The following is a 27,115-nucleotide window of genomic DNA, read 5'->3' on the forward strand; positions in this document are numbered from 1 at the left end:
AAATGACCCAAAAGGGAAAAATTCAGGAAAAAAATCAGAATTAAAAAAAATTCGGGAAAATTCCCCCCAAAATGGGGAAAAAAACCCCAAAAAAGAGGAAAATAATTTAAAAATTAAGGGGAAATTTAAAAAAATCGGGAAAATTTTTTAAAAATTGGGAAAATTTAAAAATAAATTCAGGAAAATTTTTAAAAAGGGAAATTCTCCCCAAAAAATGGGGAAAAAACCTCAAAAATAGAAGGAAAAGGGAAAAAAGGGAAAATTAAAAAAAAAAAAATCGGGGGAATTAAAAAAAATTCGGGAAAATTTCCCCCAAAAATGGAAAAAAACCCCAAAAAAGGAAAATAATTTAAAAATTAGGGAAATTTAAAAAAATATTCAGGAAAATTTAGAAAAAAATCGGGAAAATTTTAAAAAATTTCGGGAAAATTAAAAAAAATTAGGGAAAATTCCCCAAATGGGGGAAAAAAACCCCAAAAAAGGAAAAAGGAAAGGACAAAAAAGGAAAAATTAAAAAAAAAATTCGGGAAAATTAGAAAAAAAATTCGGGAAAATTCCCCCAAAAATGGGGAAAAAAAACCCCCAAAAAAAGAGGAAAATAATTTTAAAATTAGGGAAATTTTAAAAAAAATATTCGGGAAAATTTAGAAAAAAATCGGGAAAATTTAAAAATAAATTCGGGAAAATTTTTAAAAATTAGGGAAAATTCCCCCCAAAAAATGGGGAAAAAAAAAAAACAAAAAAGAGGAAAATAATTTTAAAATTAGGGAAAAATTTTTAAAAATCGGGAAAATTTAAAAAAAATTGGGAAAATTAAAAAAAAATTGGGAAAATTAAAAAAAAAATCGGGAAAATTCCCCCAAAAAAATGGGGGAAAAAACCCCAAAAAAAGGAGGAAAAGGAAAAAAATTGGAAAATTAAAAAAAAAATTCGGGAAAATTCCCCCTCAAAAAAAGGAAAAAAAATTTAAAATGAAATTTTTTTTTAAAAATCGGGAAAATTAAAAAAAAAAAGGAAAATAATTTAAAAATTAGGGAAAATTAGAAAAATATCGGGAAAATTTTTTTTAAAAATCGAGAAAATTCCCCCAAAAAATTCGGGAAATTCCCCCCCAAAAAATTACCCCCAAAAAAAGGGAATTTTTTTTTTTTAATGAGGGAAAATTTTTAAAATATTCGGGAAAATTCCCAAAAAAAGGGGAAAATTCCCCGAAAAATGGGAAAATTCCCCAAAAAAAGAGGAAAAATTTTTAAAAAAAAGAGAAAATTTTTAAATCGGGAAAATTGAAAAAAAATTCAAAAAAATTCGGAAAATTCCCAAAAAAGAGGAAAAATTTTTGAAAAGTCGGGAAAATTCAAAAAATATTCGGGAAAATTAAAAAAAAATCGGGAAAATGCCAAAAAAAAAAGGAAAATTTTTTAAAAATCTGGAAAATTCAAAAAAAAAGGGGGAAAAACCCAAAAAAAAGAGGAAAAATTGTTAATAATGAGGGAAAATTCCCAAAAAAAATTCGGGAAAATTCCCAAAAAAAAAGGGGAAAGTCGGCAGGTGACCCTCAGGTGTCCCTCAGGTGTCCCTCAGGTGTCACCTTGGGGAGGAGCCTCGGGAATAAAAGGGAACTGGGAGAGACTGGGAGGGACTGGGAGAGAGCATGGGGAAAGAGGTGAGTGAGGAAATTGGGGAGAAATTGGGAGAAATTGGGAAAAATTGGGGAGAAATTGATGAAATTTGGGAAAAAAATGAGAAAAATTGGGGAGAAATTGGGAGAAATTGGGAAAAATTGGGGAGAAATTGAGAAAAATTGGGGAGAAAATGAGGAAATATTGGGGAGAAAATTGAGAAAAATTGGGGAGAAATTGAGGAAAATTGAGAAATTGAGGAAAATGGAGAAATTGAGGAAAATAGAGAAATTGAGGAAATTGGGGGAAAATGGGAAAGGGAGGGAGAGAAATTGGGAGGAAATTGGGGAAAATTGGGGAGAAATTGAGGAAATTGGGGAAAAAATTGAGAAAAATTGAGGAAAATTTGAGTAATATTGAGGAGAAATGGAGAAAATTGGGGAGAAATTGAGGAAAAATTGGGAAAATTGGGGAAATTTGAGAAATTGAGGAAATTGGGGAGAAATGGAGGAAATTGGGGAGAAATTGGGAAAATGGAGAAATTGAGGAAAATTGAGAAATTGAGGAAATTGGGGAGAAATTGGGAGAAATTGGGAAATTTGGGGGAAAATGGGAAAGGGAGGGAGAGAAATTGGGGAGAAATTGGGGAAAATTGGGGAGAAATTGGGAAAATTGGGGAGAAATTGAGGAAATTGGGGGAAAAAATGAGAAAAATTGGGGAGAAATTGAGGAAATATTGGGGAGAAAATTGTGAAAATATTGGGGAGAAATTGAGGAAAATTGGGAGAAATTGGGAAAATTGAGAAATTGAGGAAAATTGAGAAATTGAGGAAAATGGAGAAATTGAGGAAATTGGGGGAAAATGGGAAAGGGAGGGAGAGAAATTGGGAGGAAATTGGGGAAATTTGGGGAGAAATTGAGGAAATTGGGGAAAAAATGAGAAAAATTGGGGAGAAATTGAGGAGAAATTGGGAAAAATTGGGGAAAATTTGAGAAAAATTGAGGAGAAATGGAAATTGGGGAGAAATGGAAATTGAGAAATTGAGGAAATTTGAGAAATTGAGAAAATTGGGGAGAAATTGGGAAAATTGGGGAGAAATTGAGGAGAAATTGAGAAAAAATTGGGGAAAAATTGAGGAAATTGGGGAGAAATTGAAATTGAGAAATTGAGGAAAATTGAGGAGAAATTGAGGAAATTGGGGAGAAATGGAGAAGGAATGGAGGAAAAATTGAGGAAAATTTTAGTAATATTGAGGAGAAATGGAGAAAATAATTGGGGAGAAATTGAGGAAAAATTGGGAAAATTGAGGAAAATGGAGAAATTGAGGAAAATTGAGAAATTGAGGAAAATTGAGAAATGGAGGAAATTGGGGAGAAATTGGGAGAAATTGGGAAATTTGGGGGGAAATGGGAAAGGGAGGGAGAGAAATCGGGAGGAAATTGGGGAAATTTGGGGAGAAATTGGGAAAATTGGGGAGAAATTGAGGAGAAATTGGGAAAAATTGGGGAAAATTTGAGAAAAATTGAGGAGAAAATGGAAATTGGGGAGAAATGGAAATTGAGAAATTGAGGAAATTTAAGAAATTGAGAAAATTGGGGAGAAATTGGGAAAATTGGGGAGAAATTGAGGAGAAATTGAGAAAAAATTGGGGAAAAATTGAGGAAATTGGGGAGAAATTGAAATTGAGAAATTGAGGAAAATTGAGGAGAAATTGAGGAAATTGGGGAGAAATGGAGAAGGAATGGAGGAAAAATTGAGGAAAATTTTAGTAATATTGAGGAGAAATGGAGAAAATAATTGGGGAGAAATTGAGGAAAAATTGGGAAAATTGAGGAAAATGGAGAAATTGAGGAAAAATTGGGGAGAAATGGAGGAAATTGGGGAGAAATTGGGAAAATGGAGAAATTGAGGAAAATTGAGAAATGGAGGAAAATGGAGAAATGGAGGAAATTGGGGAGAAATTGGGAGAAATTGGGAAAATTGGGGGGAAAGGGGAAAGGGAGGGAGAGAAATTGGGAGGAAATTGGGGAAATTGAGAAAAAATTGGGAGAAATTGAGAAAAATTGGGGAGAAAATGAGGAAATATTGGGGAGAAAATTGGGAAAATATTGGGGAGAAATTGAGGAAAATTGAGAAATTCAAATTGAGAAATTGGGGAAAATTGAGAAATTGAAATTGTGGAGAAATGGAGAAAATTGGGGAGAAATTGAGGAAATTTCAGAAATTGAGGAAAATTGAGAAATTGAGGAAAATTGAGAATTTGAGGAATTTGGGGAGAAATTGGGAAAATTGGGGGAAAATGGGAAAGGGAGAGAAATTGGGAGGAAATTGGGAAAATTGAGGAGAAATTGAAATTGGGGAGAAATTGCGGGAAATTGAGGAAAATTGAGAAGTTGAGGAAATGGGGGAGAAATGGAGAAAAATTGAGGAAAAAAATTAGAAAAATTGAGAAGAAATTGAGGAAAAAATGAGGAAAAGTTGAGGAAAAAATGAGAAAAAATTGAGGAAAAATTGAGAAGAAAATGAGGAAAAATTGAGAAAAAATGGAGAAAAATTGAGGAAAAAATGAGAAAAATTGAGAAGAAATTGAGGAAATATTGAGGAAAAAATGAGGAAAAAATGAGAAAAATTGAGAAGAAATTGGGAAAAAATGGAGGAAAAAATGAGAGAAAAATGAGGAAAAAATGAGAAAAATTGAGAAGAAATTGAGGAAATATTGAGGAAAAAATGGAGGAAAAAATGAGAAAAATTGAGATGAAATTGAGGAAAAAATGGAGGAAAAAATGAGAGAAAAATGAGGAAAAAATGAGAAAAATTGAGAAGAAATTGAGGAAATATTGAGGAAAAAATGGAGGAAAAAATGAGAAGAAATGGAGAAAAATTGAGGAAAATTTGAGGAACATTTGAGGAAAAATTGAGAAAAAAAATGAGGAAAATTTGAGGGAAAATTTGAGAAAAATGAGGAAAAAATGAGAAAAAATTGAGGAAAAATGACAAAAATTGAGGAAAAATTGAGGAAAAATTGAGAAAAAATTGAGGAAAATTTGAGGGAAAAATGAGGAAAAAATGGGAAAAATTTGAGGAAAAAATTGAGGGGAAAAATGTGAAAAAATGGACGAAAAAATGAGAAGAAATGGAGAAAAATTGAGGAAAAATTGAGGAAAATTTGAGGAAAAAAATGAGGAAAATTTGAGGAAAATTTGAGGAAAAATTTGAGAAAAATTGAGGAAAAATTGAGGAAAAAATGAGAAAAATTGAGAAGAAATTGAGGAAAATTGAGGAAAAATTGAGGAAAAAATGAGAAAAAAATTGAGGAAAAATGACAAAAATTGAGGAAAAATTGAGGAAAAATTGAGAAAAAATTGAGAAAAAAAATGAGGAAAATTTGAGGGAAAAATGAGGAAAAATGAGGAAAAAATGGGAAAAATTTGAGGAAAAAATTGAGGAAAAAATTGAGGAAAAATTGAGGGAAAAATGTGAAAAAATGGACGAAAAAATGAGAAGAAATGGAGAAAAATTGAGGAAAAATTGAGAAAAAAATGAGGAAAATTTGAGGAAAATTTGAGGAAAATTTGAGGAAAAAATGAGGAAAATTTGAGGAAAAAATGAGGAAAATTTGAGGAAAAATTTGAGAAAAAATGAGGAAAAATTGAGGAAAAAATGAGAAAAAAATGAGGAAAGTTGAGAAAAATTTGAGGAAAAATTGAGAAAAAATTGAGAAGAAAATGAGGAAAAATTGAGAAAAATTGATAAAAATTTGATTTAAAAATGATATAAATTGATAAAAAATTGATTAAAATTGGGGAGGGGGAGGGGAGATCCCTCCGCCCCTCCCCCCCTGACTCGCCCCTCCCCCCAGCGGCTGGAGCTGAGCGCCCCTCCCCCCAAGCGGGGCCGCAAGGGCAGAGAGAGACTGGAGGAGATGAAACGGGAGATGGAACTGGTTTGTACTGGTTTATACTGGGAGGGACTGGGAGGAGAAAACCGGGCGGTTTTGGGGTGAAAAATGGGGATTTTGGGGTGAAAAATGGGGATTTGGGGGTGAAAATGGAACTGGTTTGTACTGGGATGGAACTGGGAGGGACTGGAGGGAACTGGGATATACTGGTTTGTACTGGGAGGGACTGGGAGGAGAAAACGGGGCGGTTTTGGGGTGAAAAATGGGGATTTTGGGGGTGAAAATGGAACTGGTTTATACTGGGATTGAACAGGGATGGAACTGGGATTGGACTGGGAGGGACTGGGAGGGAACTGGAAGGCTGTACTGGTCTGTACTGGTCCATGCTGGTCCATACTGGTCCGTACTGGTCCGTACTGGTTTATACTGGTTTATACTGGTCCATACTGGTCCATACTGGTCCATACTGGTCCATACCGGTCCGTACTGGTCCGTACTGGTCTATACCGGTCCATACTGGTTTATACTGGTCCATACTGGTCCATACTGGTCCATACTGGTCCATACTGGTTTATACTGGTCCGTACTGGTCCATACTGGTCGCACTCCCGCTCTCTCTCCCCAGGATGATCACAAGTTGGACATCAAGGATCTCGAGCTGAAGTACAACACCAGCGCCACCGAGGTGATCAATAACCGATAACCTATTGATCATATTGATTGTATTGGTCCCATATTGATTCCATATTGATCCCATTGATCGTATTGATCCCATATTGATCCCATTGATTGTATTGGTCCTATTGGTCCTGTTGGTCCCATTAACTCCATTGATCCTATTGATCCCATTGATCAGATATCGATGCCATTGATCCTATTGATCCTATTGATCCCATTGATCCCATTGATCCTATTGATGCCATTGATCCCATTGATCCTATTGGTCCTATTGATTGTATTGATCCCATTGATGCCATTGATCCTATTGATGCCATTGATCCCATATTGATCCTATTGATCCCATATTGATCCTATTGATCGTATTGATCCCATTGTTCCCATTGATCCTATTGATCCTATTGATCCCATTAACTCAGTTGATCCCATTGATCCCATATCGATCCCATTGATCCCATAGTGACCCTATTGATCAGATATTGATCCCACTGATCCCATTGATCACATACTGACCCCATTAACCCCTTAGGGTCTGTGCGAAGCTGTGGCCGCCGAGCGCCTGCTCCGCGACGGCCCCAATGAGCTTCACCCCATTGATCCTGTATTGATCCCATTGATCCCATATCGATCCCATTGATCAAATATTGATTCTGTTGATCCTGTTAACCCTTTAGGGTCTGTGCGAGGCCGCGGCTGCCGAGCGCCTGCTCCGTGACGGCCCCAACGAGCTTCACCCCATTGATCAGATATTGATCCCATTGATCAGATATTGATCCCATTAACCCCTTAGGGTCTGTGCGAGGCCGCGGCCGCCGAGCGCCTGCTCCGCGACGGCCCCAATGAGCTTCACCCCATTGATCCTGTATTGATCCCATTGATCCCATATTGATCCCATTGATCAGATATTGATCCCATTGATCAGATATCTATCCCATTGATCAGATATCGATCCCACTGACCCCATTAACCCTTCAGGGTCTGTGCGAAGCCGCGGCCGCCGAGCGCCTGCTCCGCGACGGCCCCAACGAGCTGCGCCCCCCCCGCGGGACCCCCGAGTGCGTCAAGTTCGGGCGGCAGCTGGCCGGGGGGCTGCAGTGCCTGATGTGGGTGGCAGCGGCCATCTGTCTGATCGCCTACGGGGTCCAGGAGGGCGAGGGTGACACCGGGAGCTCGGACAATGTACGTGAGATACACCTGGGATACACCTGGGCACACCTGGGATACACCTGGGATACACCTGGGATACACCTGGGGGGCTGCAGTGCCTGATGTGGGTGGCAGCGGCCATTTGTCTGATAGCCTACGGCGTCCAGGAGGGCGAGGGTGACACCGGGAGCTCTGATAATGTGAGTGGGACACACCTGGGAACTCACCTGGGCACACCTGAGGGGCTGGGATACACACCTGGGATACACCTGGGGGGCTGCAGTGCCTGATGTGGGTGGCAGCAGCCATTTGCCTGATAGCCTACGGGGTCCAGGAGGGCGAGGGTGACACCGGGAGCTCTGATAATGTGAGTGGGACACACCTGGGCACACCTGGGCACACCTGGGCACACCTGGGTACACCTGGGTACACCTGGGATACACCTGGGCACACCTGGGGACACCTGGGAGGGAACCAGGACCTTCCAAAGGAAGGGCAGAGCACCTGTCCCAATCTCACCTGTCTCACCTGTCCCTCACCTGTCTCACCTCTGCTACCTGTCCCACCTGTCTCACCTGTCCCAATCTCACCTGTCCTACCTGTCCCTCATCTGTCTCACCTCTCCTACCTATCCCACCTGTCTCCTGTCTCACCTGTCCCAATCCCACCCCTCCCACCTGTCTCTCACCTGTTCCAATCTCACCTGTCCCACCTGTCTCTCTCACCTGTCCCTCACCTGTCCCACCTGTCTCTCTCACCTGTCCCACCTGTCCCACCTGTCCCAGTCTCACCTGTCCCACCTGTCTGTCTCACCTGTCCCAGCTGTCCCACCTGTCTCACCTGTCCCACCTGTCTGTCTCACCTGTCCCAGCTGTACCTGGCCGTGGCTCTCATCGCCGTCGTCGTTGTCACCGGATGCTTCGGTTACTACCAGGAGTTCAAAAGCACCAACATCATCGCCAGCTTCAAGAACCTGGTGCCGCAGGTGAGCTCACCTGCCCGGGACACACCTGGGGGACTCACCTGGCCGGGGAACACACCTGGCTGGGGAACACACCTGGGCTGAGTGACACACCTGGCCGGGGAACACACCTGGGGGACTCACCTGGGCTGAGTGACACACACCTGGGCCGAGTGACACACCTGGGCTGAGTGACACACCTGGGCTGGGAACACACCTGTGTCCCTCACCTGCTCACCTGAGTCCCTCACCTGCACACCTGAGGGTCTCACCTGCTCACCTGGGGTCTTACCTGCTCCCCTGAGGGTCTCACCTGAAGGTCTCACCTGTGTTCCTCACCTGCTCACCTGAGGGTCTCACCTGTGTTCTTCACCTGTGTCCCACACCTGCACACCTGGGGCCTCACCTGCTCACCTGAGGTCTCAGCTGCACACCTGAGGGTCTCACCTGTGTCCCTCACCTGTCCCAGCAAGCCACGGTGGTTCGGGGCGGAGCCAAGATGCAAATCAATGCAAATGAGCTGGTGGTTGGTGACCTGGTGGAGATCAAAGGTGGCGACAGAGTACCTGCCGACATCAGGGTGCTGACGGCGCAGGGCTGCAAGGTGAGGCACCTGGGGGCACCTGGGGTACACCTGGGGACACCTGGGATATACCTGGGGACACCTGAGATACACCTGGGCACACCTGGGATATACCTGAGCACACCTGGGTACACCTGGGCACACCTGGGCACAGCTGGGATACACCTGGGGGAACCTGGAACACACCTGGGGACATACCTGGGACAGGTAACACACCTGGAGGAACAGTGACATACCTGGGACAGGGGAGGAACACACCTGGGCACACCTGGGCACACCTGGACACACCTGGAACACACCTGGGCACACCTGGGCACACCTGGACACACCTGGAACACACCTGGGCACACCTGGGATACACCTGGGCACACCTGGGTACACCTGTAGTACACCTGGGGACACCTGGGCACACCTGGGAACACCTGGGCGCACATGGGGTACACCTGGGAACACCTGGGACACACCTGGGATACACCTGGGACTCACCTGGGCACACCTGGGCACACCTGGGACACACCTGGACACACCTGTCCACACCTTGGCACACCTGTAACACACCTGGGGGTACCTGGGACACACCTGTAACACACCTGGGGGTACCTGGGCACACCTGGGCAGTCCCCAGGAGGCTCAGGTGAGCAGAGGTCACTCACCTGCCCTCAGGTGGACAACTCCTCGCTGACAGGTGAGTCAGAGCCGCAGTCGCGCTCACCTGAGTGCAGCCACGACTCACCTTTGGAGACCAAGAACATCGCCTTCTTCTCCACCATGTGCCTGGAGGGTGAGCGACTCACCTGGGGCTCACCTGGGGCTCACCTGGGCTGGGGGATACACCTGGGGCTCACCTGGGATTTGGGATACACCTGGGACTCACCTGGGGACTCACCTGGGCTAGGGGCTCACCCAGGGCTCACGGAACTCACCTGGGGGCTCACCTGGGGACACACCTGGGGGACTCACCTGGGCTGGGGGCTCACCTGGAGCTCAGGCTCCCACCTGTGCCCCACCTGGACCTCCAATCCCCACCCACCCACACCTGAGCCTCACCTGGACCCCCAATCCCCACCTGGACCTCCAATCCCCACCTGGCCACACCTGAGCCTCACCTGGATCCCAAATCCCCACCTGGACCTCCAATCCCCACCTGGATCCCCAATCCCTACCTGGACCTCCAATCTCACCTGAGCGTCACCTGGATCCCCAATTCTCACCTAGATCTCCAATCTCACCTGAGCCTCACCTGGATCCCCAATCCCTACCTGGACTTCCAATCTCACCTGAGCCTCACCTGGATCCCCAATCCCCACCTGGATCCCCAATCCCCACCTGAGCCCCACCTGGACCTCCAATCCCCACCCACCCACACCTGAGCCCCACCTGGATCCCCAATCCCCACCTGGATCCCAATCCTCACCTGGCCACACCTGGATCCCCAATTCTCACCTAGATCTCCAATCTCACCTGAGCCTCACCTGGACCTCCAATCCTCACCCACCCACACCTGAGCCTCACCTGGATCCCCAATCCCCACCTGAACCTCCAATCCACACCTGAGCCTCACCTGGACCCCCAATCCCCACCTGTCCCCCCAACCCCCTCCCCCGCTCACCCCCTCACCTGTGCCCAGGTACGGCCACGGGGCTGGTGATCAGCACAGGTGACCGCACCACCATCGGGCGCATCGCCAGCCTGGCGTCGGGCGTGGAGAACGAGAAGACGCCGATCGCCGTGGAGATCGAGCACTTTGTGGACATCATCGCCGGGCTGGCCGTGCTCTTCGGGGCGACCTTCTTCGTGGTGGCCATGGTCATCGGCTACCCCTTCCTGCGCGCCATGGTCTTCTTCATGGCCATCGTGGTGGCCTACGTGCCCGAGGGGCTGCTGGCCACCGTCACGGTATGGACAGCGGGACAGGTGGGGATATACCTGGGGACAGGTGGGGATACACCTGGGGATGCACCTGGGGACAGGTGGGGATATACCTGGGGACACAGCTGGGGATATACCTGGGGACAGGTGGGGATACACCTGGGGACAGGTGGGGATATGGCTGGGAATATACCTGGGGACAGGTGGAGATATAGCTGGGGACAGGTGGGGATATACCTGGGGACAGGTGGGGATATGGCTGGGGACACACCTGGGGACAGGTGGGGACAGGTGGGGATATAGGTGGGGATACACCTGGGGACAGGTGGGGATACAGCTGGGGACAGGTGGGGACAGGTGGGGATATACCTGGGGACAGGTGGGGATACACGTGGGGACAGGTGGGGACAGGTGGGGATATACCTGGGGATACAGGTGGGGATACACCTGGGAATATACCTGGGGACAGGTGGGGATATAGCTGGGGACAGGTGGGGACAGGTGGGGATACAAGTAGGGATACACCTGGGGATACACCTGGGGACACAGCTGGGGACATAGCAGGGGACAGGTGGGGATACAGCTGGGGATACAGCTGGGGACACACCTGGGGACAGGTGGGGATATAGCTGGGGATATACCTGGGGACAGGTGGAGTCAGGATTTAGTGGGTTGTTAATGTTGACACCATTGATGGCACTGATCCCATTGACCCCATTGATCCTATTGACCTCATTGACTCCCATTGATCCCATTGATCCTATTGATCCTATTGATCCCATTGATCCCATTGACCCCATTGATCCCATTGCCTCCATTAACACCACTGATCCCATTGGCCCCATTGACCCCATCGACTCCATTGGTCTCATTGACCCCGTTGACCACATTGATCCTATTGATCCCATTAACCCCATTAACACCATTGATCCCATGTGCCCTATTGACCCCCACTGACACCATTGACCCCATTGATCCCACTGAGCTCATTAACCTCATTAACCCCATTGACCCCATTGACTCCATTGACTCCATTGATCCCATTGATTCCATTGACCCCATTGATCCCATTGACTCCATTGACCCCATTGATCCCATTGACCCCATTGATCCCATTGTCTCCATTGATGCCATTGACCTCATTAACCCCATTGATTCCATTGACTTCAGTGACCCCATTGACTCCATTGATCCCATTAACCCCATTGACTCCATTGACCTCATTGACCTCATTGACCCCATTGATTCCATTGACTCCATTGACACCATCCACCCCCATTGATCTCACTGATCCCATTTATCCTATTGACCCCAGTGACCCCATTGACCCCACTGATCTCCTTGATCTCCTTGATCCTATTGATCTCATTGACCCCATTGATCCTCACCTGCCCAGGTGTGCTTTTAACTGACCACCCCCCTCACCTGCCCAGGTGTGTCTCTCCCTAACCCAACCCATCACCTGGCCAGGTGTGCCTTTAACTGACCACACCCTCACCTGGCCAGCTGAGCCTTTAACTGACCACCCCCTCACCTGCCCAGGTGTGTCTCTCCCTAACCCAACCCCTCACCTGCCCAGGTGTACCTGTTGCTGACGGCCAAGCGGCTGGCCAGCAAGAACTGCATGGTGGTCAGGTGTACCTCTCCCTAACCCACCCCCTCACCTGCCCAGGTGTACCTCTCCCTAACCCAACCCTCACCTGGCCAGGTGTACCTCTCCCTAACTCCCCCCTCACCTGTCCAGGTGTGCCTGTCGCTGACGGCCAAGCGGCTGGCCAGCAAGAACTGCGTGGTGAAGAACCTGGAGGCCGTGGAGACCTTGGGCTCGACGTCGGTCATCTGCTCGGACAAGACCGGGACGCTGACCCAGAACAGGATGACCGTCGCTCACCTGTGGTTCGACGACAAGATCCACGCGGCCGACACCACCGAGGACCAGTCGGGTGGGCGGCGCACCTGGGGGAACACCTGGGCACACCTGGGGGCAGCTGGGGGCAGCTGGGGGCAGCTGGGGGCAGCTGGGGGCACCTGGGCAAACCTGGGGCACACCTGGGGCACACCTGGGGGCACCTGGGGCACACCTGGGCACCTGGATCCACCCCAAATCTCCTGCTCACACCTGGATCCACACCTGGATCCATCCCAAATTTCCTGGATCCTCACCTGGATCCTCACCTGGATCCATCATAAATTTCCTGGATCCACATCTGGATCCTCACCTGGATTCACACCTGGATCCACCCTGAATCTTCTGCTCACACCTGGATCCACACCTGGATCCTCACCTGGATCCACCCCAAATCTCCTGGATCCTCACCTGGATCCACCCCAAATCTCCTGGATCCTCACCTGGATCTACACCTGGATCTCTACCTGGATCTACACCTGGATCCTCACTTGGATCCTCACCTGGATCCATCCCAAATTTCCTGGATCTGCACCTGGCTCCTCACCTGGGTCCACACCTGGATTCACACCTGGATCCACCCCAAATCTCCTGCTCACACCTGGAGTCATACCTGGATCCATCTCATATCTCCTGGCTCCACACCTGGATCCTCACCTGGATCCTCACCTGGATTCACACCTGGAACCACACCTGGACCCCCCAGGTGAGCTCACCTGTCCTCCCCAGGTCAGAGCTTCGACCAATCGTCAGAGACCTGGGCGATGCTGAGCCAGGTGATCACCTTGTGCAACCGCGCCCAGTTCAAACCTGGCCAGGACGACGTACCTGTGGCCCAGGTGGGCACTGGGGGCACTGGGAGGGACTGGGAGGGACTGGGAGGGACTGGGAGGGAACTGGGAGGAACTGGGGAGGAACTGGGAGGCACTGGGAGTTACTGGGAGTTACTGGGATAAACTGAGAATGACCTGGGAGGCACTGGGATAAACTGGGATAAACTGGGAGTTACTGGGAGTTACTGGGATAAACTGGGAGGGACTGGGAATGAACTGGGAATGAACTGGGATAAACTGGGATAAACTGGGAGTTACTGGGATAAACTGGGAGGGACTGGGAGGGACTGGGAATGAACTGGGATGGAACTGGGATAAACTGGGAGTTACTGGGATAAACTGGGAGGCACTGGGAATGAACTGGGAATGAACTGGGAATGAACTAGGATAAACTGGGAGTTACTGGGAGCTACTGGGAGGGAACTGGGATAAACTGGGAATGAACTGGGAGGCACTGGGAATGAACTGGGAGGCATTGGGAGGCACTAGGTTAAACTGGGAGTTACTGGGATAAACTGGGATAAACTGGGAATGAACTGGGAGTTACTGGGATAAACTGGGAGGTAACTGGGAATGAACTGGAAATGAACTGGAAATGAACTGGGAGGCACTGGGATAAACTGGGAGTTACTGGGAGGCACTGGGAATGAACTGGGAATGAACTGGGAATGAACTGGGAGTTACTGGGAGGGAACTGGGATAAACTGGGAGGCACTGGGAATGAACTGGGGATGAACTGGGATAAACTGGGAGGGAACTGGGATAAACTGGGAGTTACTGGGAGGGAACTGGGAGGCACTGGGAGCTACTGGGACAAACTGGGAGCTCCCCTGGGAGGGGCGGGCAGGTGGGCGTGTCCCTGACGGCGGCCCCGCCCCCAGCGTGACGTCATCGGTGACGCGTCAGAGACAGCTCTGCTCAAGTTCGCCGAGGCGACAGTGGGGTCAGTGACCGCCGCTAGGGGGCGCCAGCCGAAGGTGGCAGAGCTACCTTTCAACTCCAGCAACAAGTTCCAGGTGAGACTGATCGATTGATTATTAATTATTGATCCGTGATTGATTGGTGATTGACAGGGCTGAGTTACCTTTCAACTCCAGCAACAAGTTCCAGGTGAGACTGATCGATTGATTATTGATTATTGATCCGTGATTGGTGAGTGATTGATGGGTGATTGACAGGGCTGAGCTACCTTTCAACTCCAGCAACAAGTTCCAGGTGAGACTGATCGATTATTGATTGATTATTGATCCGTGATTGGTGAGTGATTGACAGGGCAGAGCTGCCTTTCAACTCCAGCAACAAGTTCCAGGTGATTGATCGATTATTGATCCGTGATTGGTGAGTGATTGGTGAGTGATTGATGGGTGATTGACAGGCACAGCTACCTTTCAACTCCAGCAACAAGTTCCAGGTGATTGATCGATTATTGATCCGTGATTGATTGATGGGTGATTGATAGGGCAGAGCTGCCTTTCAACTCCAGCAACAAGTTCCAGGTGAGATCGATTGATTATTGATTATTGATCCGTGATTGGTGAGTGATTGACAGGGCAGAGCTGCCTTTCAACTCCAGCAACAAGTTCCAGGTGATTGATCGATTATTGATTGGTGATTGATGGGTGACTGACAGGGCACAGCTACCTTTCAACTCCAGCAACAAGTTCCAGGTGATTGATCGATTATTGATAGATTATTGATCCGTGATTGATTGGTGATTGACGGGTGACTGACAGGGCACAGTTACCTTTCAACTCCAGCAACAAGTTCCAGGTGATTGATCGATTATTGATTGATTATTGATCCGTGATTGGTGAGTGATTGACAGGACTGAGCTACCTTTCAACTCCAGCAACAAGTTCCAGGTGATTGATCCGTGATTGATCCATGATTGGTGAGTGATTGATGAGTGATTGAAGGGTGATTGATTGGTGATTGAAGGGTGATTGACGGGTGATTGACAGGTGATTGACAAGCACAGTTACCTTTCAATTCCACCAACAAATTCCAGGTGAGATCGATCGATTGATCGATTAATTGATCGATCGGTGATTGATCCGTGATTGGTGGGTGATTGACGACAGGTGTATCCCAGGTGTATCCCAGGTGTGTCACACCTGTGTCTCACCTGTCCCAGGTGTGTCAGGTGTATCCCAGGTGCATCCAGGTGTGTCTCACCTGTCCCCTCACCTATCTCAGGTGTCTCAGGTGTATCTCAGGTGTATCCCAGGTGTGTCACATCTGTGTCTCACCTGTCTCAGGTGTCTCAGGTGTATCCCAGCTGTATCCCAGGTGTGTCACACCTGTCCCCTCACCTGTCCCAGGTGTGTCACACCTGTCTCTCACCTGTCTCAGGTGTCAGTTCACGACTGCGGCTCTCGGCAGCTGCTGGTGCTGAAGGGAGCTGTTAGGTGTATCCCAGGTGTATCCCAGGTGTATCCCAGGTGTATCCCAGGTGTATCTCAGGTGTATCTCTCACCTGTCCGGCAGGTGTCGGTTCACGACTGCGGCTCTCGGCAGCTGCTGGTGCTGAAGGGAGCCCCGAGTGGCTGTCAGGTGTATTGCAGGTGTATCTCAGGTGTCACACCTGTATCTCAGGTGTATCCCAGGTGTGTCACACCTGTCTCTCACCTGTCCGGCAGGTATCAGTTCACGACTGCGGCTCTCGGCAGCTGCTGGTGCTGAAGGGAGCCCCGAGTGGCTGTCAGGTGTATCCAGGTGTCTCAGGTGTATCTCAGGTGTATCCCAGGTGTGTCTCTCACCTGTCCCAGGTGTGTCACACCTGTCTCTCACCTGTCCCAGGTGTCAGTTCACGACTGCGGCTCGCGGCAGCTGCTGGTGCTGAAGGGAGCCCCGAGTGGCTGTCAGGTGTATCTCAGGTGTATCTCAGGTGTATCTCAGCTGTATCTCAGCTGTATCTCTCACCTGTCCCAGGTGTCAGTTCACGACTGCGGCTCTCGGCAGCTGCTGGTGCTGAAGGGAGCTCCCGAGAAGGTTCTGGAACGCTGCCGGGGGGCGCTGCGGGGGGGGCAGGAGGTGCCGCTGGACCCTCAGTGGACTCAGAGCTTCGAGGAGGCCTATGGCGAGCTGGGGGAGGGGCGAGAGTGCTGGGTGAGTGGGGAGGGGCGGGGGTGGGGGAGGGGCGGGGGGGAGGGGTGAGTGGGGGCTGGGTGAGTGGGGGAGGGGCGAGCTGGGAGGGGCGAGAGAGTGCTGGGTGAGTGGGGAGGGCGGGAGGGGAGGGGCGGGAATGGCGCTGGGGGAGTGGGGGAGGGGCGGGAATGGGGGAGGGGCCTGAGGTGGGGGAGGGGCTGGGGGAGTGGGGGAGGGGCGGGAATGGGGGAGGGGCCTGAGGTGGGGGGAGGGGGAGGTGTGGGACCTCTTCCCCCTTTGTCCCCTCCTTTCTGTCCCTTTAATGTCCCCAATGTCCCCTCAATGTCCCCAGTGATGTCCCCAATGTCCCCAATGCTGTCCCCAACATCCCCTTAATGTCCCCAATGTCCCCAGTGCTGTCCCCAGGGTTCTGCTCCTGCTGGCTGCCTGCTGGCACTGTCCCCAGTGATGTCCCCAATGTCCCCAATGATGTCCCCAATGATGTCCCCAATGTCCCCAATGTCCTCAATGTCCTCAATGTCCCCAATGTCCTCAATGTCCCCAATGTCCCCAATGTCCCCAATGTCCCCAACATCCCCAATGTCCCCAATGTCCCCAATGTCCCCTGCTGTCCCCAGGGTTCTGTCCCCGCTGGCTGCCGGCCGGCACTGTCCCCAATGTCCCCAATAACCCCAATGTCCCCAATGATGTCCCCAATGTCCCCAATGTCCCCAATGCTGTCCCCAATGTCCCCAATGCTGTCCCCAGGGTTCTGCTCCCGCTGGCTGCCGGCCGGCACTGTCCCCAAGGGCACGGACCCCGAGTCGCTCCCCGAGGTGGCACAGGGACTTTGCTTCGCTGGCCTCGTGTCACTCATCGACCCGCCGAGAGCCACCGTGCCGCAGGCCGTGCGCAAGTGCCGGACAGCGGGAATACGGGTAGGGACACTGAGGGGACATTGGGGACATTGGGGACATTGGGGACATTGGGGACACTGGGGACATTGGGGATGTTGGGGACATTGGGGATGTTGGGGACATTGGGAATGAGTGACCATCCAAAGGCCACCGTGCCGCAGGCCGTGCGCAAGTGCCGGACAGCGGGAATACGGGTAGGGACATTGGGGACAGTGGGGACATCATTGGAGACATTGGGGACATTGAGGGGATATTGGGGACATTGGGGGTGTTGGGGATGTTGGGGACATTGGGAATTTAGGAATTTGGGGATTTAGGGATTTGGGAATTTAGGGATTTAAGGATTTTGGGATTTTGGGATTTAAGGATTTTGGGATTTAGGGATTATGGGATTCAGGAATTTAGGAATGTAGGAATTTGGGAATTTAGGAATTTAGGGATTTAAGGATTTTGGGATTTTGGGAATTTAGGAATTTTGGGATTTGGGGTCAATGCCATCCAAGCAGCCCCAGGTGACCCCAGGTTAGCCCCAGGTTAGCCCAGGTGACCTCAGGTTAGCTCAGGTGAGCTCCAGGTGATCCCAGCTGAGCCCCAGGTGACCCGCAGGTTAGCTCAGGTGACCCCAGAGTAGCCCCAGGTGAGCCCCAGCTGAGCCCCAGGTGACCCCAGGTGGCCCCAGGTGACCCGCAGGTGTCCCGCAGGTGATCATGGTGACAGGTGACCACCCGATCACGGCCAAGGCCATCGCGGCCGCCGTGGGAATCATCTCGGAGGGCAGCGAGACCCCCGAGGAGGTGGCCAGGCGGCTGCGGCTGCCCATCGAGCAGGTGGACCCCAGGTGAGTCACCTGGCAGGTGGGACCAGGTGGGACATTGCCAGGTGTGTGAGTGACAGACACCCCCAGGTGTGTGACATAATCCAGGTGTGACATTGCCCAGGTGTGTGTGTGTGACACTGCCAGGTGTGTGACACTGCCAGGTGTGACATTGCCCAGGTGTGTCACACTGCCTAGATGTGTCCCTGGCTGTCCCAGGTGTGTGAGTGACATTGCACAGGTGTGTGACACAATCCAGGTGGGACACTGCCAGGTGTGTGTGTGACACTGCCAGGTGTGTGACACAATCCAGGTGGGACACTGCCCAGGTGTGTGTGTGTGACACTGCCAGGTGTGTGACACAATCCAGGTGGGATGCTGCCAGGTGTGTGACACTGCCAGGTGTGTGACAGGATCCAGGTGTGTGAGTGACACTCCCAGGTGTGTGTGTGACACTCCCAGGTGTGTCCCTGGCTGGCCCAGGTGTGTGTGTGACACTGCAGGTGTGTGTGTGACACTCTCAGGTGTGTCACACCTGTCCTGTCCCCATGTCCCCAGGCAGGCCCGCGCCCAGGTGATCACGGGCGCGCACCTGGCTGCCATGTCTGTGTGTGTGACACTCTCAGGTGTGTGTGTGACACTCCAGGTGTGTCCCTGGCTGTCCCAGGTGTGTCACACTGCCCAGGTGTCTCTGTCCCCAGGCAGGCCCGCGCTCAGGTGATCACGGGCGCACACCTGGCCGCCATGTCGCCAGGTGAGCTGCAGGAACAGCTCTCTCGTCACCCCGAGATGGTTTTCGCCAGAACTTCACCTCAGCAGAAACTCGTCATTGTGGAGAGCTGCCAGCGCCTGGTGGGGACATTTGGGGACAAATGTCCAATTCCCCTCAATGTCCCCAAATGTCCCCAATATCCCCAATGTCCCCCCAAATCCCCAAATGTCCCTAATGTCCCCAATGTCCCCAAATCCCCAAAAATCACCAAAAATCATCAAAAATCCCAACAAAATCTCAACATCCCAAATGTCCCCAACGTCCCCAACATCCCCATTAATCCCCAATGTCCCCAATGTCCCCAAATGTCCCCAACTGTCCCCAATGTCCCCAATGTCCCCAAATGTCCCCAATGTCCCCGAATCACCAAAACTCATCAAAAATCACCAAAAATCACCAAAAATCTCCCAAAAATCACAAAAAATCCCAACAAAATCCCCCAAATCTCAACCTCCCCAATGTCCAGTGATGTCCCCAAACGTCCCCAAATGTCCCCAACACTGTCGCCAATGTCCCCAACATCCCCAAATCCCCATTAATGTCCCCAACATCCCCAACGTCCCCAAACGTCCCCAACATCCGCAATGTCCCCAAATCCCCATTAATGTCCCCAATGTCCCCAACATCCCCAAATCTCCATTAATGTCCCCAACATCCCCAACATCCCCAAATGTCCCAATGTCCCCAATGTCCCCAATGTCCCCAATGTCCCCAATGTCCCCAACACCCCAAATATCCCCAATATCCCCAATGTCCCCAATGTCCTCAATGTCCCCAATGTCCAGTATCCCCAATGTCCCCAAATCCCCATTAATGTCCCCAATGTCCCCAAATCCCCAACATCCCCAATGTCCCCAAATGTCCCCAACACCCCCACTGTCCCCAAATGTCCCCAGGGCGCCATCGTGGCGGTGACAGGTGACGGCGTGAACGACTCCCCGGCGCTGAAGAAAGCGGACATCGGGGTGGCCATGGGCATCGCGGGGTCGGACGCCGCCAAGAACGCCGCGGACATGATCCTGCTGGACGACAACTTCGCCTCCATCGTCACCGGCGTCGAGCAGGGTGACACCTGGGGACAGTTTGGGGACAGTTTGGGGACAGTTTGTAGTGATTTGGGTTAGTTTTGAGGTCAGTTTGGGTGATTTTTGGGGAGTTTGGGGTCAGTTTGGGGTCAGTTTGGGGTCACTCTGGGGTCAGACTTGATCCTGCTGGATGACAACTTCGCCTCCATCGTCACTGGTGTTGAGCAGGGTGACACCTGGGGACACTTTGGGGACACTTTGGGGACATTTGGGGACACTCTGGGGACACTTTGGGGATGGTTTGGGGACAGTTTGGGGTCGATTTGTATCAATTTCGGTTAGTTTTGGGGTTAATTTGGGTGATTTTTGGGGAGTTTGGGGTCAGTTTGGGGTCAGTTTGGGGTCAGTTTGGGTCACTCTGGGGTCAGACTTTGCCTCCATTGTCACCGGCGTTGAGCAGGGTGACACCTGGGGACACTTGGGGACACTTGGGGACATTTGGGGTCATTTTGGGTCAATTTTGGCTCTGAATTTCCATGAATTCACACCAAATTTTGAATGTTTTTTGACCAAATTTCATCCAAATTTCACTCGAATTTCAGGATTTTTGGGGAGATTTTTTTGGGGATTTTTTGGGGATTTTTTGGGGGATTTTTTTGGGGATTTTTTGGGGATTTTTTGGGGGATTTTTGGGGATTTTTTGGGGGATTTTTTGGGGATTTTTTGGGGATTTTTGGTGGATTTTTTGGGGATTTTTTGGGGGATTTTATTGGGGATTTTTTGGTGGATTTTTTGGGTGGATTTTTTGGGGGATTTTTTTGGGGATTTTTTGGGGGATTTTTTTGGGATTTTTTCAGGATTTTTTGGGGGATTTTTTGGGGATTCCTCCCAGCCACGCCCACTCATTTTTTGGGGATTTTTTGGGATTTCCCCTCCCCCCCCCCAGGCCGCCTGATTTTCGACAACCTGAAGAAGTCGATCGCTTACACCTTGACCAAGAACATACCTGAGCTGACGCCTTACCTGATCTACATCACCTGCAGCGTCCCTCTGCCGCTGGGCTGCATCACCATCCTCTTCATCGAGCTCTGCACCGACATCGTGAGTCACCTGGGCTCACCTGGGCACACCTGAGATACACCTGAGAGCTCCAAAATCCCAAAATTCCACCCCAAATAATCACTGATCACCTGGGCTGCATCACCATTCTCTTCATTGAGAGTTCACCTGGTGCACCTGGGCTCACCTGGGCACACCTGGGCACACCTGGGCTCACCTGGGATACACCTGGGATACACCTGAGATACACCTGAGAGCCCCAAAATCCCCAAATTCCACCCCAAATAATCAATGATCACCTGGGCTGCATCACCATCCTCTTCATCGAGCTCTGCACCGACATCGTGAGTCACCTGGGCACACCTGAGATACACCTGGGCACACCTGGGCTCACCTGGGCACACCTGGGAATCCAAAAATCCCCAAAATTCCACCCCAAATCACACCCAGAGGTCTTCAGGGTGGTTTTGGTGTCTCTCAGGTGCATTTTGGTGTCACTCAGGTGTATTTCGGTGTTTCTCAGGTGCATTTTGGGGTCATTCTGGGTGGATTTTGGGGTTCTTCGGGCAGATTTTGTGATTTCTCAGGTGCATGGGTGTGGCCAGCCCCTCACCTGTGCTTACCTGTGCTCACCTGTCTCACCTGTCTGTCTCACCTGTCCTGCAGTTCCCCTCAGTGTCTCTCAGGTGCATTTTGGTGTCTCTCAGGTGTATTTTGGGGTTATTCTGGGTGGATTTTGGGGTTCTTTGGGCAGATTTTGTGATTTCTCAGGTGCGTGGGCGTGGCCAGCCCCTCACCTGTCCCACCTGTCTCACCTGTCCCACAGTTCCCCTCGGTGTCACTCAGGTGTATTTTGGTGTCTCTCAGGTGGATTTTGGGATAAATTGGGCAGATTTTGGTCTCTCTCAGGGCTCACCTGTCTCACCTGTCTCACCTGTCTGGCTCACCTGTCTCACCTGTGCCGCAGTTCCCCTCAGTGTCTCTCAGGTGCATTTTGGTGTCTCTCAGGTGCATTTTAGTGTCACTCAGGTGGATTTTGGGGTAATTTGGGCAGATTTCGGTCTCTCTCAGGGCTCACCTGGCTCACCTGTCTCACCTGTCTCACCTGTCTGTCTCACCTGTCTCACCTGTGCCGCAGTTCCCCTCGGTGTCGCTCAGGTGTATTTTGGTGTCACTCAGGTGGATTTTGGTGTCACTCAGGTGGATTTTGGTGTCACTCAGGTGGATTTTGGGGTAATTTGGGCAGATTTCGGTCTCTCTCAGGGCTCACCTGTCTCACCTGTCTCACCTGTGCCGCAGTTCCCCTCGGTGTCGCTCAGGTGTATTTTGGTGTCTCTCAGGTGGATTTTGGGATAAATTGGGCAGATTTCAGTCTCTCTCAGGGCTCACCTGTGCTCACCTGTCTCACCTGTCTGTCTCACCTGTCTCACCTGTGCCGCAGTTCCCCTCGGTGTCGCTCAGGTGTATTTTGGTGTCTCTCAGGTGGATTTTGGGATAAATTGGGCAGATTTCGGTCTCTCTCAGGGCTCACCTGTCTCACCTGTGCTCACCTGTCTCACCTGTCTCACCTGTCTCACCTGTGCCGCAGTTCCCCTCGGTGTCGCTGGCCTACGAACGCGCCGAGAGCGACATCATGCACCTGAAGCCGCGGAACCCTCGGCGCGACCGATTGGTCAACGAGCCGCTGGCGGCGTACTCCTACTTCCAGATAGGTGAGGGCGTGGCCAGGTGTGTCTCACCTGAGTTATTGGGGATTCTGGACAGGTGAGCACGTGGCCAGGTGTGTCTCACCTGAGTTGATTCACACTTCCGGGTAGGTGAGGGCGTGGCCAGGTGAGGGTGTGGCCAGGTGTGTCTCACCTGGTTATTGGTGATTCTGAGTAGGTGAGGGTGTGGCCAGGTGTGTCTCACCTGGATGCATCACCTGGAATTGGAGCTCTGGACACCTTTGGTTCTCACACACCTGGACAGCTCTCCTGCCCTCACCTGTCCCTCTTTCTCACCTGTGCCATTCTCACCTGTCCGTCTCTCACCTGTCCAGGTGCCATCCAGTCCCATTCTCATTCTCACCTGTCCATCTCTCACCTGTCTCACCTGTCTCTCTCACCTGTCTCACCTGTCCAGGTGCGATCCAGTCCTTCGCGGGTTTCACAGACTATTTCGTGGCCATGGCCCAGGAGGGCTGGTGGCCACTGCTGGTCCTGGGCCATTCTCACTCTCACCTGTCCATCTCTCACCTGTCCCATTCTCACCTGTCTCACCTGTCTCACCTGTCCAGGTGCGATCCAGTCCTTCGCGGGGTTCACGGACTATTTCGTGGCCATGGCCCAGGAGGGCTGGTGGCCACTGCTGGTCCTGGGCCTGCGGCCGCGCTGGGAGGACCAACACGACCAGGAGCTGCAGGACAGCTACGGCCAGCAATGGGTGGGCGTGGCCTCCTCCCCTCCCCTCCCCCCCCCGGGGCTCACCTGGCCCCGCCCCGCGCTCACCTGAGCCCCTCGCCCCGCAGACCTTCGGGCAGCGCAGGTACCAGCAGTACACCTGTTACACCGTGTTCTTCATCAGCATCGAGATGTGCCAGATCGCCGACGTGCTGATCAGGAAAACACGGAGATTGTCGCTGTTCCAGCAGGGATTGTTCAGGTAACTCACCTGGGACAGGTGTGGGATACACCTGAGACAGGTACAGACAGGTACGGACAGGTACAGACAGGTACAGCCAGATCGCCGACGTGCTGATCAGGAAAACCAGGAGACTGTCCTTGTTCCAGCAGGGATTGTTCAGGTAACTCACCTGGGGATACACCTGAGACAGGTACGGACAGGTACAGACAGGTACAGACAGGTACAGACAGGTACAGCCAGATCGCCGACGTGCTCATCCGCAAAACGCGGCGGTTATCGCTGTTCCAGCAGGGGCTGCTCAGGTAACTCACCTGGGACAGGTACGGACAGGTACAGACAGGTACAGACAGGTACAGACAGGTACAGACAGGTACAGACAGGTACAGACAAGTACAGACAGGTACAGACAGATCGCCGACGTGCTCATCCGCAAAACGCGGAGATTGTCGCTGTTCCAGCAGGGATTGTTCAGGTAACTCACCTGGGACAGGTATGGACAGGTATGGACAGGTGCAGACAGGTATGGACAGGTACGGACAGGTACGGACAGGTACAGACAGGTACGGACAGGTACAGACAGGTACAGACAGGTACGGACAGGTACAGACAGGTACAGGCAGGTACAGACAAGTGTGGACAGGTATGGACAGGTACAGACAGGTACAGTCAGATCGCCAATGTGCTGATTGGCAAAACCCATGGGTTGGCAATGGGTGACACAGGTGAGTGCCCAGGTGTGTCCAGGTGCCCCAGGTGACACACAATTGTGTCTAGGTGACACAGGTGAGTGCCCAGGCGTGTCCAGGTGACACAGGTGAGTGTCCAGGTGCCCCAGGTGACACACAGGTGTCCCCAGGTGAGTGCCCAGGTGTGTCCAGGTGACACAGGTGAGACCCCAGGTGACATAGGTGACACACAGGTGTGCCCAGGTGAGTGCCCAGGTGTGCCCAGGTGAGTGCCCAGGTGAGTGCCCAGGTGTGTCTCTCTCTCCGCAGGAACCGCACCCTGCTGGTCGCCATCGTGTTCCAGGTGTGCATTGGCTGCTTCCTCTGCTACTGCCCAGGAATGCCCAACGTCTTCAACTTCATGCCCATCAGGTGAGGCACCTGAGCTCACCTGGGGACACCCTGAGCACACCTGGGGACATCCTGATCACCTGGGGACACCCTGGGCTCACCTGGGGACACCCTGAGCTCACCTGGGGACACCCTGAGCTCACCTGGGGACATCCTGATCACCTGGGGACACCCTGAGCTCACCTGGGGACATCCTGATCACCTGGGGACACCCTGAGCTCACCTGGGGACACCCTGAGCACACCTAGGGACACCCTGAGCACACCTAGGGACCCCATGAGCACACCTGGGGATGCCCTGATCACCTGGGGACACCCTGAGCTCACCTGGGGAACCCCAAGGGATACCTGGGAACACCTGGGAACCCCAAACACCTGAATCCCCCGGAACACCTGGGCTCCTCCTGGCCTCTCCCTGCACACCTGTCTGACCCACCCAGGTGTGCCTCACCTGCCCAGGTGTGTCTGACCTGCCCAGGTGTATCTCACCCACCCAGGTGTATTTCACCTGTCCAGGTGTGTCTGACCCACCCAGGTGTGGCTCACCTGCCCAGGTGTGCTCACCTGTCTGTCTCCCCGGCAGGTTCCAGTGGTGGTTGGTTCCCATGCCCAGGTGTGTCTCACCTGCCCAGGTGTGCTCACCTGTCCGTCTCCCCGGCAGGTTCCAGTGGTGGTTGGTTCCCATGCCCTTCGGCCTCCTCATCCTCGTCTACGACGAAATCCGGAAGCTCGGAGTGCGGCGACACCCCGGCAGTGAGTCTCTCACACCTGGCCACGCCCATCGACACACCTGGGACACGCCCACTCACACCTGGCCACGCCCACTCACACCTGGGCCACACCTGGGCCACACCCATCTACACCTGGGACATGCCGATTCACACCTGGACACCCCCAGTCTCACCTGGGACACACCTGGATACACCTGGGACACACCCAGTCACTCCTGGCCACGCCCACTCACACCTGGGACACACCTGGACACACCCAGTCACTCCTGGCCACGCCCATCGACACACCTGGGACACGCCCAGTCTCACCTGGGACACACCCAGTCTCACCTGGCCACGCCCACTCACACCTGGGACACGCCCAGTCACACCTGGAACACACCTGGATACACCTGGGACACGCCCACTCACACCTGGGACACGCCCACTCACATTCACCTGTCTGGGTTTTCTTCCAGGTTGGTGGGATCGGGAGCTTTACTACTGAGGACTCACCTGGGCACACCTGGACTCACCTGGGACTCACCTGGATACACCTGGGATACACTTGGACACATCTGGGATACACCCTGGACACACCTGGACTCACCTGGATACATCTGGAACCTCCCTGGACTCACCTGGACTCATCTGGGACACACCTGGACACACCTGGGATACACCCTGGACTCACCTGTACATACCTGGAACTCACCTGGATCCTCCCTGGACTCACCTGGGACACACCTGGGATACACCTGGACTCACCTAGACACACCTGGATCCTCCCTGGACTCACTTGGACACATCTGGACTCACCTGGGACTCACCTGGGATACACCTGGACTCACCTGGACTCACCTGGATCCTCCCTGGACTCACCTGGGACACACCTGGACACACCTGGACACACCTGGACTCACCTGGATCCTCCCTGAACACACCTGGACTCACCTGGACACACCCAGACACATCTGGGATACACCTAGACTCACCTGGACTCACCTGGACACACCTGGGACTCACCTGGACTCACCTGGACTCACCTAGATCCTCCCAGAACACACCTGGACTCACCTGGACTCATCTGGGATACACCTGAAACCTCCCTGGAGACACCTGGGATACACCTGGATACCTCCGGACTCATCTGGGACACACCTGGACACACCTGGATCCTCCCTGGACTCACCTGGATATATCTGGACTCACCTGGATCCTCTCAGGACTCACCTGGGACTCACCTGGACTCACCTGGACTCACCTAGACACACCTGGATCCTCCCTGAACACACCTGGACTCACCTGGACTCACCTGGACTCACCTGGAGCTCACCTGAGCTCTCGGCAGACTCCCCAGTCCCACCCTGTCCCCCCAAATAAAGCCACAGGTGACCTGCCAGGTGTGTCCAGGTGTGTTGGATTTAACCCTTTCCCCTCCCCACACCTGTTCCCCCCAATTTTGGGGTCCCAGGTGACATTTTTGGGGTCTCAGGTGACATTTTGGGGACATTACGAGGTCCCAGGTGACATTTTT

General features: G+C 51.6%; 1 protein-coding gene and 2 long non-coding RNA genes across 6 annotated transcripts; 1 reads left to right on the forward strand and 2 right to left on the reverse strand.

Annotated features, from left to right (window-relative positions):
• Positions 1–1,638: 1,638 nt before the first annotated feature.
• ATP4A (ATPase H+/K+ transporting subunit alpha) lies at positions 1,639–26,401 on the forward strand. The gene is made up of 24 exons (XM_085044699.1): positions 1,639–1,663; positions 5,480–5,563; positions 6,144–6,203; positions 7,172–7,375; positions 8,214–8,327; positions 8,773–8,907; positions 9,550–9,667; positions 10,514–10,782; positions 12,500–12,698; positions 13,391–13,500; positions 14,376–14,510; positions 16,426–16,606; positions 17,350–17,519; positions 18,200–18,336; positions 19,014–19,164; positions 19,981–20,149; positions 21,056–21,210; positions 22,757–22,880; positions 23,447–23,592; positions 23,678–23,811; positions 24,789–24,890; positions 25,530–25,621; positions 26,058–26,156; positions 26,357–26,401. The coding sequence occupies exons 1-23, from the start codon at positions 1,652–1,654 to the stop codon at positions 26,084–26,086; spliced, it is 3,030 nt and encodes a 1,009-aa protein (XP_084900825.1). The 5' UTR covers positions 1,639–1,651; the 3' UTR covers positions 26,087–26,156; positions 26,357–26,401.
• Positions 20,722–21,697, reverse strand: LOC146423531 (uncharacterized). Its single transcript, XR_014847501.1, has 2 exons — positions 21,419–21,697; positions 20,722–21,375 (listed from the first exon to the last, which is right to left on the reverse strand). It is a non-coding gene; the product is annotated as an uncharacterized LOC146423531 (long non-coding RNA).
• On the reverse strand, positions 26,044–27,067 carry LOC146423532 (uncharacterized). Of its 4 annotated transcripts, XR_014847477.1 has the most exons (4): positions 26,771–27,067; positions 26,574–26,655; positions 26,315–26,522; positions 26,243–26,272 (listed from the first exon to the last, which is right to left on the reverse strand). It is a non-coding gene; the product is annotated as an uncharacterized LOC146423532 (long non-coding RNA). The 4 variants fall into 4 exon arrangements; XR_014847476.1 differs by lacking the exons at positions 26,243–26,272; positions 26,574–26,655 and adding an exon at positions 26,044–26,114 and having other exon boundaries at positions 26,409–26,552; positions 26,872–27,067; XR_014847475.1 differs by lacking the exons at positions 26,243–26,272; positions 26,574–26,655 and adding an exon at positions 26,068–26,156 and having other exon boundaries at positions 26,357–26,552; positions 26,872–27,067.
• Between the last annotated feature and the right edge of the window lie 48 nt (positions 27,068–27,115).

The sequence above is a fragment of the Lichenostomus cassidix genome, unplaced genomic scaffold, assembly GCF_008360975.1.
Source record: "Lichenostomus cassidix isolate B80296 unplaced genomic scaffold, HeHo_3.0 HiC_scaffold_37, whole genome shotgun sequence".
In the NCBI taxonomy this organism is placed as follows: domain Eukaryota; kingdom Metazoa; phylum Chordata; class Aves; order Passeriformes; family Meliphagidae; genus Lichenostomus; species Lichenostomus cassidix.